General features: G+C 37.5%; 1 protein-coding gene across 1 annotated transcript in view; it reads right to left on the bottom strand.

Annotated features, from left to right (window-relative positions):
- The window catches only part of CDH2 (cadherin 2), a 212,232-nt gene that overhangs the window by 42,264 nt on the left and 149,807 nt on the right, over window positions 1–20,161 (bottom strand). The window contains exons 4-9 of the mRNA XM_032859711.1: window positions 18,945–19,091; window positions 17,039–17,194; window positions 12,318–12,462; window positions 9,485–9,657; window positions 1,062–1,199; window positions 196–381 (exon numbers count right to left, since the gene is read on the bottom strand). Coding sequence (XP_032715602.1) covers window positions 196–381; window positions 1,062–1,199; window positions 9,485–9,657; window positions 12,318–12,462; window positions 17,039–17,194; window positions 18,945–19,091 — 945 coding nt within the window. The remainder of the gene's footprint in view (window positions 1–195; window positions 382–1,061; window positions 1,200–9,484; window positions 9,658–12,317; window positions 12,463–17,038; window positions 17,195–18,944; window positions 19,092–20,161) is intronic.

The raw sequence follows: 20,161 nt of genomic DNA, 5'->3' as shown, positions 1-20,161 counted from the left end.
GTAGCCTCCACGTAAACTGAACCAAAAAACACCAAAAAACAAATGGGACTCCCCAAAATATATTAATTCCAGATTTAAAGATGTCTGAAGTGGGGGGGGGTAACCTAAAATTCAAAAGGGAACTACAGGCTAGGGAGCACGTACTGGTCGATGCAGGCTGCCGGTCAGAGAGATGAGCGGCCCAAGGGCACTTACTTTGACGACGGTGACCAGGCCGTCATTGCTGTTCGGGTCCGTCTGAATGGCAAAGCGCCCCGTAGGATCCCCGCCGCTTATCCTGTACACGGCATTCCAGGCCGGCGTGTGGGGTTGATCCTTGTCTGTCACAGTTAGATTCGCCACTATGACATCTACCCTGTTTTCAGGGACTTCACCATAGAACTGCAAGAAAAACAAACCTCAGTCGAGAGGAGCGACATGGACCGGTGAAGGACAGGGCGTCTTGATGACCACACTGCCCTGATTTTACTGCTCCATTAAATCTTTATTACCCACACTAAATGAGGAAATCGGTAATACAGGTAATCACAGCATTTATGTTTAACTTTAAAAATACTATCACTTTTCTCAGCAGTCAAAATTTCTTCCAAATGATGTTATAGTTTCATTAATATTAAAATTAGTATCCATTTGTGAGTATCTGGGTGATTAATTCAGGGCTGGAGTAAAGGACTTGTCTGAGGGAAATAATTTTCCTCAAGAGATAATGTATCTATATGCTTGACAAAGTGGCATAAATCAGTCATGTAATATCCGTTCAGTTTCCTGCACCTGAAAATATTTATAAATTTTCTGTTATAACAGCACAAAGTATTTTTAGACCATTTCTTCCAGGTGGCATATTTTAACAACTTCATCAGTGGACCTGGGAGACTAGGAGAAAACAAATTACTTAGGTGCTTCATTTAAAAGTCCTGGTGACAGCAAATGTCTGAGAGAGTAGCCAATCTACGACAAGGATAAGCAAATTCCACCTCTATTTAATGTATTTATTATTCATGACAAAACTTCTCAGTAATGGACCACAGACCTAAATTCTGTGAGTGACAGTCTGTACTTACTGTCATGGCAGTAAACTCTGGAGGATTGTCATTGACATCTGTCACCGTGATGACAGCCGTAGCCGTGTTTGAAAGGCCGTATGTGGGATTGCCTTCCATGTCTGTAGCTTGAATGATTAATGTATACTGTTGCACTTTCTAAAAAGACAAAAAGATCACACCTTAGATGTAACTAATTCCTCAAGAAGACACAGCAGTTGTTTTGTAAATAGCTCTTTATTACACACAGAAAGCTCAGCATCATTCATTCTGATTAACATTGCTTGAAAGTCCCCAAGTGGAGCCGACTTTAGCTTGAGAAGCACAGGCCTGGTTCCTGTCTGGAGAGAGGCGACTGTATATTTTCACCTTTACTTGCGGAAAAGATCACATTGCAGATGTGTGAAATTCACAGAGAAGCTGACACTTCCATCTGGTCTCAACCTCCCCCCTTCACAACATTGTGATCAAGCGTTCAAGTCACTTGGTTTGTGTTTACTTTCTCATATGTTAGTTTCTACCCAGTTTAGAATACTCCAGACAATGAAAAATCTTGATAGAGTGTGTATGTGTGTGTGTGTGTGTATGTATATATACACACATCTCATTTTACATTTTCATTTCACAGATTTCATTTTATAGACTAAGCTTTCTTTTAAGATGGTCTCATATATGTTCTATTAGAACAGGATTATAGAGTATTTTCTCCTACTTTCCACCAGTACATACAATTTACAACTATGCAGGAGAGATATATTCTTAAGTGAAGTTAAAACCTAATTAAAGGGTTTATCCTTATGTCCTTATTTGTAACTAAGGAACACAGTGGTGCTTAATATTTGTACACCCAAAAGATTTCCATTTTGGCCTAATGCTCATTGTGCCCATATACCTATGAGGGACACGGATACATCTGCATATAGACAGTCATTACCAAACAGGTATCACTACTTTTAAATTCCAATTGAATTTTTAAAATATTTATTTATTTATTTATTTATTTATTTACGAGAGAGGGAGAGAAGCAGTGAGAGGGGTGAGGAAGAGAGAGACAATCTCAAGCAGACTCTGAGCCGAGCTCAGACCCTGATATGGGGCTTGATCTCATGACCCTGAGATCCTAACCTGAGTCAAAACCAAGTGTCAGATACCTGATGGACTGAGCCACTCAGGTGCACCATCCAAACTTAATTTTTAAAAAGGGGAGCCAAATTAAGCGGCACTCTATCTAAGAGAATATCTGGAGACTGTCTGAGAAGTCTATAGCACTGACAAATACATTTTATATTAGGACAACTTAACCAAAATGATTTTCTAAAATCATTGGAAATCTCTGTGGAAATTGGCACAGATAAAAAATATAGATTTTTTTCATAAACGTTAAAGCTTTCTCAACAACAAAACTCACTTCTTCATACAAAAATACACTGTCACGGCAAAGTACAGTTTTCCCTGATTCTAAATATAAGTAACATTATGAATGGCCATTCTTAAGGGATTTCTGGAGCTTGGCTAGAACAGACACAAATTGTAGCTTTTGATTTAGTTGTTAGTGGGAAGGGCAAGGAAGAAGAAACGGGTAGGAGAAAAAGCCAAACCCCACACATCTGATTTTAAGTCTCCTGTCCACCCAAATGCTAAACTCCAGCAGTTATTTATCTGTCTTCCTAAAAAAGAAAATACCATTTATTTGAATTTAAAAAAACAAACAAAGGAATAGTGCTAGCTGAGCTGTTTACATTTTTTCTTAACCCGTAACACCTCACCATAATGCTTACATAAGCTAAAAAATCTCAATGATTTCCTTTCCCAATCAAGTGTCATTTCAGCTTAATGTTCTCATGGTTAGTGAGAGAATTTTATAGAGCACTCAGTTCAGATTCCCAGCTGAAAATCATGAAAATAAAAATTTGTTATGACTTTGAAATGCCATTTCTGTTAGCTGCTATTCACAGAAGCAGATGAACATTTTCAAAAAAAGGAAGAGGTTTTTCTTACTGTTGTTGTTAAAGAAGATAAAAAAAAAACCCAGAGATATTGTATGGAAAAAGAGCTAACAAATGTCTACTCTTTAAATTATAATGTCTACTTTAAAATTATATAAGCATAATATATATAATTTTCCATTGAGATGAAATACTGGGATCAGTAGCTAATATGTGAAATTTCCTACCACTTTAAGTTAGTCTTAGAAACTTTAAGGTACAAAAGAACATTGTTATTTCTAAAATACAATGTCTCTTCAAAAAAAAAAAAAAATCCAACTTGGTAAATAATATGATCTCCATTTTCAAATGCTTGGTTGGTAAAATGCTCTTACATTTAGTAAGAAAGACATGACAGCCTGTTTTAGACAACCAAACTATTCAGGGCTTCTTGCCTAATTTAGACCCTGGGCATCTGGTTCTAGATGACTGACATTTAGATTCCATAATAATTTGACTTCCCATCCTCGATCCCACATCTGATCAAGGGGACTTTGCTTAAAAATGTTTCCTTACTTCCTCTTCTAGGTGGGTAAAATCTCAATTCAACTGTTTGCTATCAATCCTACTCTCCCTGTGACTCATCTATTTAACTTATCAAAGTTATGTATCACCCTTCACCCACTTATTCTACACCTTCAGTTCTTTGTATCTTACTTTCAAATGCCTATTGTGACCTTACACCACTGCCTTCGGTATTTTCCTCAGGGTTGAATGGTGGTTCTCAATGGAGGTAATTTTGCCCCTCCCCCGCCAAGGAGACTTTTGATCATTCCTTGGACATTTTTGGTTGTCACAGTTGGGGGCTGTTACTGACATCTAATGGATGGCCATAAAGGCAAGAGATCCTGCTAAACATCCTATGATATACAGGACAGGCCCCCACAAAAAAGATTTATCCAATCCAATATGTCAATAGTGCCACGGTTGAGAAACTCTGGGCTTCAGTCCCCTTCCTGTCACCCTGAGCCTGGCAAATACGAAATGGAAAAGCCACCTCAGAGATGACTTCAGAAAGTCCTGGAGGCAGAGCTGTTGGACTGGCATGTATACACCTCTATCACTGTTTCTAGTTTATATGGCTACTCCCCGTCCATAACCTCCTGGTTATGTAGACACAAACACACACCCCTTCTCAGGCCCCTGCCTTGTCAATGTTTGTGTCATTGGTATACAGACTAATGTCTGAACAGAGTAAGCAAGTGATAAATGCTTTTGACTTGGTGGTTGGATGGGTGAATGGATGAGAAATCCTGGGCCTTGCCTTATACTATAGGGGGGGAAAAAAAACCGTCTTATTTACATGGCAGCTGTTATTTATTCATTGAATCATATACTGGGAGTAAAAACTAGCTCAGTTTCCCAAATTACAGTGATTCATACATCATCTTCCCAATGCTGCCTTATCCTCATATTTCTATACCATGAGTCACTTAACATTAATCTTGACATTCACTCCCTTTTAAAAAACTTAATTTATTGTTAAATTATCATAAATAGAAGACCAGCATCACCTCCCATAAATATAACTGTAAAAATCAACACAATATAATCCTTGCACTATGGCAGTCTCTACTTGATGGAGTAGCATCTGAAGACTTGTGGTCTCCAGTTTTCTCTAGAGGCATCCCTCCATGTATCAATGAAAATCATCACACCTGGCATCGCACTTTGAAACACTGAACTAAAGTGATATGAGTGAATGAAGGAGTGAGAGTAGCAGTCATTCATTCAGTTGACACACATTTCATGAATGTCTACTAGATGTCGGGTGATGTAGTATTTACTTGGATAAAATAATGAATAACCCCAGAGATGGCCTTGATATCCTTAAGTGATGGAGGAAGCCATTAATGGATCCAGGAGCAGACGTACAAAGCACCTGTAGTAAGAGTTGGAAGGTGCGATGCAAGGACTTCAGTAGGGCATCCAAACCAGTCATCAAAGTCTGGGGGGGAAGAATGAATGCAAGAGACATTTTGGAGGTAAATTGAAAGGAAACTGATCACTAAATTTATTGGTGGATGGATGGCAGTGCATGGTAAAGGCAGGTAGACTATGATCTTGGGGAGACTGGGGTGGTGGTACTGGTCACATGAAATGGGAAATTGATCAGGACTCATAGATTGAGGGTGATGATGGGTTGCTTTTATATGCACTGGGTTAGGGGATGGACAATTAAGTAATAATGTCAAGAGAACTTATAAGTACAGGTTTGTGACCCTGTTCAAATTCTTAAATGCGAAGTCCTAGTTCCTTCACCTGTGAAATGGGGCTGATGGTACCATCTACCTTGTGTTTCTGGAGTCTAAATTCTTTTTTTTTTTTTGAATGCTTACTGTATGCTGACAAGTTTCTGGGGCCTTGATAAGAAAAAAAAAATAACATTTTTTGAGACTGAGTACTAACTACATGCCAGAAGTACTGCTAAGCAGTATACATTATCATATTCAGTCCTCACAATTACCCGTAAGGCCGGTGGATTTTTTTTTTTTTTTTTCCAATCCTCATTTTCCAGATAAGGAAACCAAGGCTTAGGGAGGCAAGGAAGCTTGCTCAATGACACCCAGCTGTAAGTAGTAGAGGCAGAATTTGAACCCAGGTCTCTGTGAGTCCAGAGTGTATACCGTTAATTGCTCCACTATATAAGTGCCCTCCTATAAAGTGAGAATATGTGCATGACAAGGGAGCATCCTGAGTGGGGTAGGAAGGCAGAAAGCCAAACGTCAAGATGAGGAAGGAATGGGAGCTGAGCAAGAGTGTGGGCTGTCCTTTCAAGGACTATGTGTGGAAAACAAGGAGAAAATCACATAACGTGAACATTTCTTCAGGGTTCCTATCCGGGGTAAAAAAGAGCACATCAGCCTCACCAAATACTGAGAACAAGAAGGCAGATATGATGTCTATGTGACATAATCTCTGCCCATCTCAGGGAATACAGAGACTACTAGGGGTGCTCAGGGAGCAGTTGGGGTCTGGCTCTCAGAGTCCCACTGCTCTAAAGAGATGGGAAAGGAGCTCTTCAGGCAGAGGAAATCACAGGAACAGAAGATTTGTACAAGGAGTTGTGTGTGAGTGTATGAGGGTTGGACATCATTTGCTCCTCAAGAGGAGGCAAGGAACCCCAGGAGGTTAGACCAAAGAAGGCTTTGGGACCAGTGTCATAGAGGGTTTGGAGCGCCATGTTACAGAGCTCTGACGTCATCCCAGGGGTTGTGGGGAGTCATTTTACCACAGGGGAGACTCAGCATATTTACAGATTATGAAGCTACTATTGGGTTTTAGAAGGCAACCTGTAGGGTACAGAAGACCAACACAGTGGAACGCAGAACATGAAGTGGAGAGCGCAACGGAAAGGATCGGTAGACTTGGAAAACAAGAAGTTATCATTCTTTCTTTGCCATGAGAAAACGATGCTGAGGAGCCAAAATGATAGTGCTCACCCAGTAGATGCCGAGGCTGGATTTATGATGGCAACAAGGGAAAACAATAGCTAATATTCATCGGGCACAGTGCTTAATGCTTTATGCCTTGTGTTACCTCACTCTTACAACCATCCCATGAAGGAGGTAATATTTTTATCCCCATTCACAGATGTGGGAACTAAGGTTTCAGGTTAATACAGTGAAGGTCAAATAGCCCATAACAGGCAGTCCCAGGATTTACACCCACTGAAGCAGAGGGCTAGTCATCAGTAGTCTTAGCCAGAAAGGGCAGGCGATAGACACCAAGAGAAAGGGGTAGAGAAAAGAAAGTGCCAGGAAGAAGCACAGCCAAGTTAAAGCAACCTGAAGAACTGATATTTTTCTAAACCTACAGATTAAAGTAGAATAAAAAACCGAATCTCAGTAAGGATTTCAATGATTAGGAGTTCAGTCACTTGTAGGTGTCATATATCCTGGGAGAACGACAACTGAAATTACTTCTGACAGAGAGAAAACTGTGAATTCTAATAGAAATAAAAGAAACTCAGGCCTACACCAGGCCTGAAGAAGTCAGAGTGATTTATCCCTGGCCTCAGGCAGAATTACCATAAACCATCTGAGATAGATACATTTTTTTTCCCGTTAAATGACTTTCAGAAAAGGAAGGTTTTCTGTAATTTTCTCTGGTAACTCATTGTTGTGTTTAATAATTTCACTGTCAAGAAGCTATTTCTCACACACGATTCTATCGTTTCTAATCCATTCCCACATTCGTTTCATGTGGGGCACGGCAGCTTCCGTCCACTGCAAAATAGACCTAACCACGATTAGGGTACGACGTCAGGCTTTCATCCGCTAAACTAAATGCAGTTGTTCTGGTTTTTAAATATGGCCGGTCTGCGGGCGTAAAACGACCTTAAATTCTCAGTGCCTCTTCCTTGTCATCAAACAACCCGGCTCGATGCGATAAGAATACCGTGGTGTGCAAACATGATGAAGCCCCATTTCTGTATCTCATGAGAACAGTGTAAATGAGAGAGAAGTATTCGTATTGGGGGATGAGTTATACACCTCCACAGTATGTGAGCAACCTGGCACTCAGGGGAGAACGTTAAAAAATACCCCCTATTCTTGGGGCACCTGGGTGGCTCAGTGGGTTAAAGCCTCTACCTTTGGCTCAGGTCATGATCCCAGGGTCCTGGGATCGAGCCCCACATCAGGCTCTCTACGTTATGGGGAGCCTGCTTCGTCCTCTTTCTCTGTCTGTCTACTTGTGATCTCTGTCTGTCAAATAAATAAATAAATAAATAAATCTTTAAAAAAAAAAATCTCCTATTCTCAAACAAACTATGCACGCATGCTGAGCTCACTGGCATTAGGAATTGTGAATCATACAATATTGGAAGAGGTGAAAAGACACACATGTTCCAAGGATCATGGAACAAAAGCACTATGGCAAACACTAAATTTCAACTATCTCCCACACAGATTATTCCTGGAAAAAGAATCGGTCACACCCGGAAGTTAATAGGTACAATGTTCTAGGTGTACATCTACCTCCTAAGTAAGGCTCTCAGCTCAGTTCAGTTGTGAATAAAGTAAACTTGATTTGTTCATACTACTTCATTAAAGGGCTTTTAGCACTATCTTGCATATATAATTAATTGCAATAGTAATGTTTTCTTCGATCCAATTCAAGTGAATGCTATTGAGGCAAATAAAACATCATAAAAACCAACTCCTGAAATCCTTGTCAATAGTATTTATTATGGTAAGCATAATGTTTCCTTTTGACATACATAATCTGAGGTCTCATTACTGTAAAAGTGGGCTCAGCCAGAAACCTACAAAGCACAAATGTCTATGAGTTAAGTACTTTGATAATTCATTTACATGATGATTACTGATGGTCAATAATGACCTTGAGAATCTCTTAAGAAAATGGCCAGAACAGCATAGAGAAAGAATGTAAAAGATTCATTAGGAGCGGGGTTTTGGGGAAAGGATAGAAGTGGGGCTTAAATTGAGACATGAAGAAATGGAAGGTTCAAGAACAAGAAGAAGGTGCAAATCATTCCTGGTGGAAGGAATCACATGAACAAAAGCACAGAGGTGTGTGTGAGGACCATGGGTTGAGGTCTGTCACAGTGAGATGAGCCTTGGGAATTAAGAAAAGCCCATCCCCTTTCAGACTATGACACTACATGGTATTTTGATGCTGTCAACATTTTATGCCTTTTCAACAAAAATCATGTCAGAAGTCTGTTTTCCTCCATTTATACCTTTAAAGGCTTGTCAGTAGAATTAATGCCATTGCTGGTCTTCAAACTTGTAAAGTAAGTCAATTTTAGAGTTAAGGGGCAAGTTCTAATAAAGGAGATAATCTCTTTTTACTAAACCAGGCTATCCAGAAAAGCTACAAAATACCTCAGCACACACGTTATTTGTAGCTTCTTAAATATATGACTGTTGGGCACCTGGGTGGTGCAGTCGTTTAAACACCTGACTCTCGGTTTCGACTCAGGTCATGATCTCCAGATCAGGGGATCGAGCCCCATGTGGGGCTCCATGCACAGAATGGAGACTGCTTGAGACTCTCTCTCCATCTTCCTATGCCCTTCCCCGCCCCCACCCGCAAAACAAATACACAAATCTTAAAAACAATATGATTGTTTAAAAATATCCTAAATTTATACACACGTTATTTGTTCATGGTTTTTAGTTTAATTGCTCACAAAAACATTTGACTGTAAGGGAAAACTGAGAAAATGGCAAGGATTTTAAAAATTAGGTACCAGATACATCTAATTGACTTGGTCGATTACGCACTAAATAGTGCACGGGCCAGCACGATCTATCCAGTACGCACACATCACTTAACCAACCTGAAGTCTGGTCAAAACAGCACAAGATTTCTTTGAAAAATTGATATTGAATGATACTGTCGACATATGATTACCTGGAGATAAACTGCATGGGATACCGTATACCTTTAAGATTAAAAACAAATTCAGATAGTTTTTGGTTGGCTTACTTCTCTATCAAGTCCAGCTGCCACTGTGATAATATCGCCCGTCTCATTGTTGATTGTAAACATGTTGGGCGAAGGGGTGCTTGGCGCCTGGGACAGGATTCTGTACCTCAGCATTCCATTTAGGGCGTTTGGATCATCAGCATCTATAGCAGTGACCGTCATCACGTATGTTCCTAGAACAGGACATATGGAGAATGAATGGTCACCCTGCAAGTCGGATCTCCCAAACAGATATACCTAAGAGGTGTATTTGCCTTTTGGGTTGATCTTAATTTCACTTTCTCAAAACAAACATTTGTCATTTAGATTGAATGAAAAATGCTGCGGATAAAAACGGCCCTCACCTTAAAAAAAAAAAAATACAAAACATGGTGTAGATCCTTGAAAGGAAAATTATTAAAAATGTATACATTTGTAAACACTCATGTTTCCCCATAACCAAGAAGTTCACTATACGATTCAAAGAAACGATCACTTCAGACCTTTATTCCTATAAAAGGCAAATAATAGTACAGATGCTATTAGCAATGTATTTTACGTCCACGAATACTTTCCTTTTGCCGTATTTTCCTCTGTTATACAATAACATCGAAAATGACATGCTGAGCATGATTCTCCTCAAAGCCTAAGTCACTTTCTGAAAGTAAGCTGTGTGCGTAACAATGCACACTCCATTTACTCAGGTCATAAGGAACCATTCCATGCATTGCTGTTTTGGTACATTGAATAGGAGTTCGGCATTGTGGTTCATTATTTCCTAGGAGATTACAAGAGCGCTGTAACAAACTCAGGGACTTCAATTTATTAGATATTTTGGAAAGGAAATCAACACCGCATTGGAATCAAATAAGTTCAAACTAGCTACACACCCTGTGTAATTTAGAAGTAGAGAGAAAAGTAGTTACTATTTAGGAAGGTCTGTTCTGTGGGATATTTATAAGAACTAGCATATAAAAATTTCCATCTCTAACCCACATTCCTCATGAGTGCTCTGAGCTCAGTTCTATGTTAGAACCTCTCTGTGCTACATACAGTTTTGCCCCAGAATTCACAAAGGGTTGATCACGTTATTCAAATCTTTTTCCAGAGCTTGTCCCTTGAGTGAGACACTTTTGACTATGTGCCCATTCTACACCCTTATTTTTTTTTTTTAACTTCATTGCATATGTGCTTGCTTCCTTGGATTCTATTTTTCTCCCCTACTAGAATGTAAGCTCCAGTAGGGAAGGGTTAGGGTTTGGGTTTAGGGTTAGGGTTTAGGATTAGAGTTAGGAACTAGGGTGTCACTGCTGTGCCCAGAGTGATAGAACAGCGTGACTAGTACGCAGCAGAGACTCTATAAACATTTGGTGCATGAACAAATTAATGGTTAAAACAAAAAAAAGTATTTTCTGGGACACTGAACCAAAATACTGATTACAATGTTGTTTAATTCAAGATCCTTACAGAATGATTACTGGAAATACATGCATGAAATGTCTTTAGTTCTTATGAACATTGAGTTTTTTATTTAAAGGATGCTTTGGTGGAGATTCATGATCAAATGCATAATACATCTACCTTTAATGGTTCATTTTTGACAACTTTCATGAAGGAGTGCTCTTAATAAAGTTAGAAACAACAGAAGAACAAATGAAAGAAATGATTTAAAAAAACAACAAAAAATAATTATTCCACGTAAAAAATCTTTATCTTCACTTATATTTAGAATACGTATATAGGTCTTGTGTTTTCGTATGTATATGTTTTAATAGTGTTTGATTTTATTGTATTTTAAAATCCCAAAGAAAGCTACTCTGGAATGTGACTCAGGAGGAGCCAAAGATGGCTGAACTTTCCTCTCCAGCTCCCCTTCGCCCCACCTGAACTTCCTTTCTGAGGATACAGACAGGTACATTTGGAGCAAGAAACAGTGCCAATCTAAGGCATGTGTGGTTGTATCTATAAACTGGTGTATACATAAAGGAGCTACTGGCATAAACTGGCATAGGTGACAAAGGTAATACATAATACTATTTTAAATGTTGAGGCTCTTTTAAATACAAAATAAAAATAATAATCACGTAGCTAATTAAATTTCTCTAAACACCAAATCAGCTCAGGGAGGCTGGTGAAACACTATCTTTTCCCATCTCTCTACCCACTGTTTTTCTTGTCCACTAGTTTTTCAAACCAAATTGGCCTTCGTAGCCTTGTTCTTCTGAAGTCTACAGTGTTTTCAGGACAGGAGTCTACAAATGTCGTCAAACATCCCTGCACGATGATGAAAGGCTTTGGCAACTCCTGTTTCTAGACTATGACTCTTTCCATGCCACTGGTCTAAAAGTGTGGGCTGCAGAAGACATTAGGATCATCCCAAAGTAAATATCCAGTGTAACCATAGCTGTCTCCAAGCCCCCTCTCTGTTTCTGGCGTTACCTCACTGTCTAACCCAGGAATACCAAGTACCTTTCAGACTCTCCAACCGAGTTTTATCTGCTGCTCCCACTAATAGGATAAAATCTGCAGTTCATGAACAGAAAGCCCTGGTCTTCTGGAGCTCACTTTTCTTTCTGCCACACTGAGTTTATGAACGACAGTAGAATGAAAGGATCCCACAGATCCTATAATATAGAATCAGAGACTATAGTGTATATATTTTAAAAAGTGGGAAGTGATGTTTTCTGCTTTGTCTCTTCTATCAATTTTTTTTCCTGTTAATTTTTTTCCCTAAAATCATTTCGTAAGAAACAAAATAACACCAAAAGGTTCACATGATTTCTTCTCTTGTTTATAACCAGTGCTGACTTACATGACATTTCTTGAATCTTTAAATTATTATGTTTAAACTCACCAGGCTTTGACCCCTCAGGAACTGTCCCATTCCAAACCTGGTGTAAGAACTCTGGTCTGTTATCGTTCATATCAATAACATTGATGACAATGTCAATAGGGTTCTCCACTTGATTTCCATTAATATCCACTGCATGTGCCCTCAACTGCAAAAATAATTGGAAAACAGAACTATTTACTAATGTATGTCTCACATGAGAAGGTAAAATATACAATCACCATGCTATGAAAATAATGAGGGCGAAGAGAGAAACTGAAGAAAAAGCTACTATCCCCATCAAAATTTAAGTTAGCCAGGGGCACCTGGGTGGCTCAGTCTGTTAAGTGTCTGTCTCTTGACTTCGGCTCAGGTCATGATCACAGGGTCCTGGGATCAAGCCCCATGTCAGACTCCCCCATGGGCATGGAGTCTACTTAAGATTCTCTCTCTCCCCCTCTGCACCCCATCCCACCAAAATAAATAAAACCCTTAAAAAAAATTTAAGTTTGCCAAACTTCATGTGATTAGGATAGATATAGCAGTAAGAGCCAACACTTACTATTTGCTAGGCATTCTGCTCAGGTTTATGGATTTTAACTGGTTTGATCCGTATACAAAAGAAAGAGGCAGAAATGATAAGGGCTTGAAGGTGAAGAAACTGAGCTTTAGAAAATCCAAGTAACTTTGCTCTGTCTCTTGACAGAGCCCATATCCAAAGCCAGTTCTGTCCAGTTCCCAAATCCTTTTGCTAAATCTGTACATATGAGTCAGGGTAATTAAAAATGTACTGGGCACAGAGTAGTCGTAGAGATTGTAAGAACAGAGGAGAACTTAGAATTAAGTGTGCATAGCGAATTTTGACACTAGGTGGGTTTTTAAATTGTAAAAGTCACTCATAAACATTAAAAGTGTGTGAGTATGTAAGATAATTGTTCCTCTCCCAAGCATGAGTTTTATGGTATTCTAAGAATTTTATCTTTTTTTTTCTTTTTAAATAAATAGTCACTCATCTACTCTTGGTAGAATAGCCTCAAAATCTTTTAATCCAGCGCATAGAGATCCATTACATTTTTTTCAGTAGCTGTGTAGTGTTCCGTTGAATTGCTTCTTTTTAATGGGATGCTTCTGTGGTTTTTCTGTTAAGTATGATGCTGGCTGTTGGATTCTGCTGGGCATGGTTCATCAAGTTAAAGAAGCATCAATATATCCCCTTTTTAAAAAAAATTTAGAGATTATCTAACATGAGACAATGCAAATTTTATTATTGCCTTTCAACAGCTCTAAAATAATCTTTTTTCTTCACTTATTTAATATATCACTTATTAATAGATCTTCACACTGAAACATCCTTGCAATTCTATAGTTGATTCTATTTTTTTTATGAGTGTTGTTCTCTTCTGTCCTCGCGGTAAGACTCTGCAGCGCAAGAGTTTACCCCGAAACTGACCTGAAAATATTTATTTCCCGTTTTAACCACAGGAGTTCAGATAATGAGACTTCATACAGGAAGAATTATCTAGAATTTTTATATCGATATTCTTTATATTCATAAATCTGAGATTCATCTAATTAGAGACTGGTCTATCATGTGTTATTTTTATAAAGTTTCTGTATTAATGACACTTTGTCTTTATGAAAGGTTTGGAAGTTTTACTTCTTTCTTTATAGTTTAGAACAATATAAAAAGCACTAGCATTAAGTGTTCCTGAAGGATTAAAAAAAAAACCTGGTTGATGAACTGGTTGATGAAACAATCAAGTCCTTTGGAAGAAGGGAATGTTGAGTAGTACTCAAGTAGTACTCAAGAGTTTAAAAAAATTTTTCTTTATTTTTACACCACCTGTGAGGCTCAAACTCATAACCCCCCAATCAATAGTCAGATGCTCCAAAGACTGAGCTAGCCAGGCACCACCCTCCCTTTTTAAAAAACAACTCTCATTTTACTTGTTTAAGCTCTACATCCAATATGTGGCTTGAACTCACAACCATGAGATCAAGAGTCACATGCTTTACCCACTGAGCCAGCCACGCACCCCTTGAAAACATTTTTAAAATTTTCCTATGCTTATCCATCTATTAAATCTATAGGAGTCTCACTCTACCACAATATCAATATTTTAACAATTTTCAAAACTTCAATAATTTAAGAAGTTTTTATAAGTGCAAAAATTCAACAAATATGTTATTGTGCAGTGTAAGAGTCTAAAAACAAACACAAAAAAAGTTTTGAATGACTAAGTATCAGTGATAAACCACTGGGAATACTAATTCATTACATGAGGCAACTGGCTATCTATAAAGCAAAAACAAAGTACATCTAGATACCACTCTCCTTTTAGTAAAATACACTTCACAGAGGTTAAAAATATAGATGCCAAAATAAATAAATAAGTACAACAGATAAAATTGGGGAGATTAGAACCATCTCTAAAACTAGACTTTATGATAAAATTGAAAAACAATTTTACAATGCAAGAACTATAGCAGGGTAGATATTATTAACAAAGTTTAAAAACAAACAACAAAAGAGGAAAATATATGACAAATTAAACATTAACATCCCAAATAGATAAGAGGTTCTTAATAGTAAGTATAAAGGGTAAACAATTCCCAAAGAAAATTCAACAGAGAGGGGCTCCTGGGTGGCTCAGTTGGTTAAGCATCCCACTCTTTTTTCTTTTCTTTTTTTTTTTTTTTTTAAAGATTTTATTTATTTATTTGACAGACAGAGATCACAAGCAGGCAGAGAGGCAGGCAGAGAGAGAGGAGGAAGTAGGCTCCCCACTGAGCAGAGAGCCCGATGTAGGGCTTGATCCCAGGACACTGGGATCATGACCTGAGCTGAAGGCAGAGGCTTTAACCCACTGAGCCACCCAGGCGCCCCAAGCATCCCATTCTTGATTTAAGTTCAGGTCATGATCTCAGGTTTGTGAGACTGAGCCCTGTGTTGGGCTCCACACCGGACATGGAGCCTGCTTGGGATTCTCTCTTTCCCTCTCCCTCTGCCCCTCCCCTCCCCTCTAAAAAATCAAAATTCAACAGAGAACAGGAATAGGGAATTCACTTTGATTAGATATTCAGATTAGGCAACTTAAAGCATTGAGATAATTTCTTTGCCAATGATAATTTGGTAAGTAAACAATGCCTGGAATAGATAATAGAGTGGAGAAAATATATCTCCTATACAGTGGGCAGGCAATGCAACATAATACAACCACTCTAGAGAATAACTTCACTATATTTATTAAAATAATTCCAATTTTAGAAATTTATTCCAAGGATATAATGGGCAAATGTACAGAAAAAAAAGTTCATTGCCACATTATTTATAGTTGCAAAGTAAAATAAAAAAAACAAATTACCCAAATATCTACCCATAAGTAATTAGTTAAAATTATATTACATTCATTCAACAAAATCATTTGAAGCAATCAAAAACGATGCTATAAATAAATAACTATTTACTGACACGGAAAGATGCTAAATCTTTTGATTGCAAAAGTGACAAAAGCTGGTTTCAGAGAATGATGCCAATTTCAAAGAATACATTTATGAATCTATGCAAAGAAAAACATCTTACAGCCTATCACCAAATTGTTTAAAAAAAAAAAAAGTAAAAGAAACAGGTTGGTTTTATGTACTGAGATTACAAATCATTTTACTTTCTCATTAGTACTGCATTATTTGGAAGTTTTTGTAATGTGCATATATTCTGTCTAAAAATGATAATTTCATTGCAAATTTTAGTTATTCATGCAGAAATTGGAGAAGTAATAAAGACCAACTTAGGTTTCTATATTAAACTCATGAAAAAATTATTGAAATCTTGTTCCAGGAAATGTGTAAGCCTGGCTAAGAAAAAAAGAAAATAAAAATGCCTCCTGGAATTTGATTAATATTAGGCAATTCTTGAGTTTTAAAACACTCACTTCAATTAATATTTTTAAATTAGAAAAATCACTTTCAAATATATACGTATTTTTGAAAATATGAACATAATTATATACAAAAGTGATAACTCAATAAGAAAATGAATAAAACAGAAAAATAAAGAGTGTAAAAATGAACACAAGAAATATAATAAGACAATATATCTAAGAATAGATTGCTCAGATTGGCAGATTGATGAAACCATGTGTTGGCCGGGTTATGAGAGAAAGGAAAATCTCAATTTCTGGTTGGGAGCATCTAAATGGCAGACCTTTCTGGAAGGAATAGAGCCAACAAATAAAATTAAAGGGCACTATCCATTTGCTAAGACTATTTCATGGTAACAGTCAGACCACGAAGAATAGGTAAAGATGACAAACATAGATGTCTACTGAAATTTTAAGAAACTATCATTAAAATAATAGCTGACACATTTTATGGAATACTATGCAGTCATTAAAAGTGTTGTGATCTCTATAATTCACAGGCAATAATCTTTGACTCTTTGACTTCCTTCATGTACATTTGTTCCTCTAAATCCTTAGCCACACCAACATGTAAAGGGTGAGGAGATTTTAGGCAATCTCACTTTCTTCTTTGGCACTGTTTTTGTTTTGTTTGGTTTGGTTTTTTACCCTAAACATTCATCAATTCTATAAAAACCATGAAATCATTACAACAAATTGTAAAGCTTATTTCTGGTATTAAACCTGTGAGTATCAAAGCTCTAAGACCCATATAAGAAGCAAATGTTAAACTACACAGTTAGAAGGGTATTAATACAACAGGTTATCAGAGGGCTGAAATCTTACATGAAACCGGGCTATCAGCTCACGATCCAGAGGCTTGGTCACGGACAGCTGACCTGAGATGGGGTTGATAATGAAGATACCGGTAGGAGGCTGATCAGCTCCGGGCCCAGTTACACTATACCGTAGTGAAAGGTTTTTATCTCTGTCCGACCTGATCTGAGGATCAAAAAGACAATCATATTAAATGAGAGACTAAGTGAGCTCATTATCAGAGACAGAACAGGCCACACCTCATGCCCTTTTTCAGTTACAAACTTACAGCATCTCTTCCCAGAAAACCAGTCCTGTTTCTCATCCTTGCTTCTCTGTCATAAGCTTCAAAAAGAGATGTCACCTATCACCAGAAAGACTCGGACCAACACTGATGTCTAAAAGAGCAATCACTAGGAGCAGGGCCAAAAAGTCAAAATTAAGGAGTGTCAGTTTTTAAACTGCATCAAATTCTATCCAGGGAGAAAGTAGGTTAGAATACTTAACACGGGAACAGGTGTCCAATTGAATTGAAATAAAACTTGTTTACCTTTTTGATGCAGTTAGGAGAAGAAATAACTGCCTAGGCCATTGTGTGAAACAAACTTACATGGGAATTCTAATATTATGGTTGAGCTCAGAAGTCAGATTTCTGCACTTGTGTCTTACTGACGTTACTCACTGCAACCAAAGCTCTCCATGTCATTTTAAGGTGGTATCTATTACTCCAAATTCTTTATTAATAACAAAACACACAAGAAATCATTTTATAATACATTTTTTTTGCTCTCAAAAATTACATCCACTCTAGGCTCACACTGCCTTTCCCCCCAAATATAACAATTCCCCAGAAAAATCAGTTTATAGGTGAGAAATCAAAGGAAAAGGCTACAGAAAAGAAGGAAGAAGAACAGCTCAGGGAGAGGGCCAATTGGCAATACTTTTGCAGGTGATAATAATAGATCTTTATTTATCAGGTAAATATACTTCACCCAGTAACAGAATCTGGTTTATTAGTTTTCTTGTTAAGGCAAAATTCTCTTTTTACTCATTGTCCATTAAAGTAGGGAAGAAAAAAAAAATCCTTTATTTGGGGGCCATGTTGTTCACTGTTAAATTGAATTATAATGTGCATTAAAATAAAATATGCAATATAAAAATGACTTATTAAAGAATACAACTTTCAGTATGTTTTGAAACGCTAAATTAATCGTGCACACGAACATCTAGATTCAAATAAACAAATACACAATAACTTTGTCTTTTTTTCCTTTTGCAATAAAACAATGGGTTGCTAATTTTACCAAATATGTACAAATATCTGTGATTTTTTTTCCCTCCACATCTGATGGCATACATTTGGAGTAACTGAAAAAAAATTACTTCTCAGACTTATAAAAGCCTATGGTTTTGCACAGCCCCAGGGATTCTGTTAATGGTAGCAGAGGTCACTTCCTTTTTTCTTTTAAAAAACTCTCAAATGCACCTGGTGCTGGCATTTTTAGCAATGATTGCCCCTTTATTTCTTCTTTGGCTCAAAAGCTATCTGTAAAGGGTAAAGATCATCATGGAAAGCACAGCTGTCAGATGGGGAAGTGAAGGAAAGGTTTGTGTGTGTGTGTGTGTGTGTGTGTGTTTGCGTTGTGAGAAAGGGTATGGTCTGGTTGTGGATGTATGTGGGAGGTACATATTCACACACTCAACAAACTTCATCGTCCGTCGTGTATGGGACCCACAGAAAGCCCTACCTATACATAATCTGAGATAATAATTAAAAAAAAAAAAGGCTCTGCACAACACTATAGACATTTCACTTATATCAAAAAATATATTTTTATTATATGTGGTAAAATCTGTCTTGTGATACAAGAGACAAAGCATTTCTAACATACACTTGACGCATGCCATGGAGATAATTAAAATTGTGCCAGCCTACCCTGACAAGCTCTTGAGGAAAAGGTCCCCTGGAGTTTTCTGGCAAGTTGATTGGAGGGATAACCCAGTCTCTCTTCTGTCTTTGTAGGTGGCCATTGTGCTTACTCACTTGTCTTGGGAATACTATTTCTTCAATTTCTTGGGATTCCTTTGCATTAAAATACAAGACATTGCTGAGTACTAGGAAAAACATTTTCTGAAAGACAGCAGTATCAATGCATACCTGACAGAACAGGGTTCACTGTTATAAACAAGAAAATATGCCTAGAGGCCCTGTCCTCATCCCCCCATTAAAATAATAGAAAACACCGTAAAATTTGGGGTTTACACTGATCATTGAAGAATTGAATTCCAAACAATTTATTATGTGGCACAGCTGTGTAAACTATCAGTAGTTTCTATAAACTATCTTAGATAGGAGTTAATATTGAGCAAAATTTAATGGTATCCTTTTATATATCTCTCATTAGTTTAAACCACAGTTCAGGTAATGTGCTACTGTACATTAAATTTAGATCTTGATGTGCTAAAATATAATTTGAATTCCAAGAGAAGTTTAATACATACTGCTAAGGCATGTCTCAAATATTTATGACCCTATTAAATCCCACAGAATTAATGCTGTAATTATTCTAAACCTATGTCAGCCATGATGGATGCTGTAGATGACCCACTTTGCACATTGGGTATTAATCTCTGCTGGATGTCAACATTTTCTTCTGTTTCTCCATATATCTGTAGACATTTTAGCCATTAGCCCTTGCTGCTTCAGTGCAAATATCCAAGCTAGTTTGCTGGAACACAGCGAATCATCAACAACAAAAGCATCTTTTCACTCAATTAGTTACCAGTTTCTCACTCTGTATTCCCCAGATGACAGGATTTCCCTTAACGGTTAATAGATTAATAAGTTACATTTTACATAATAAAAGTCTAACATTGGGGCAAGAGAATAATGGTATCTTTTCCACTAATACACTTATTCATATTTGATTATGGATGTGTATGTTACACTTACCACTAAATAGCCAAAGCGAATGTGTGTATTCTTACCTCCCACAGTACAATAATCTACAAAATGTAATAGTTATACTTCATGAAATTGCAGACGTCAAAAATAAATGATTGTGGTGCCTCCTCGTATTTGTTTCAAATTAACATGAACTAGAATATTCAGAAACTAACAGTGTTATCATAACTTTACTGAAGAAATTATTG

Source organism: Lontra canadensis, unplaced genomic scaffold (assembly GCF_010015895.1).
Source record: "Lontra canadensis isolate GAN:19392208 unplaced genomic scaffold, GSC_riverotter_1.0 scaffold17, whole genome shotgun sequence".
Lineage (NCBI taxonomy): Eukaryota > Metazoa > Chordata > Mammalia > Carnivora > Mustelidae > Lontra > Lontra canadensis.
Note: the sequence above shows the minus strand (reverse complement) of the source record. Positions and strands in the feature narration are given on the sequence as shown.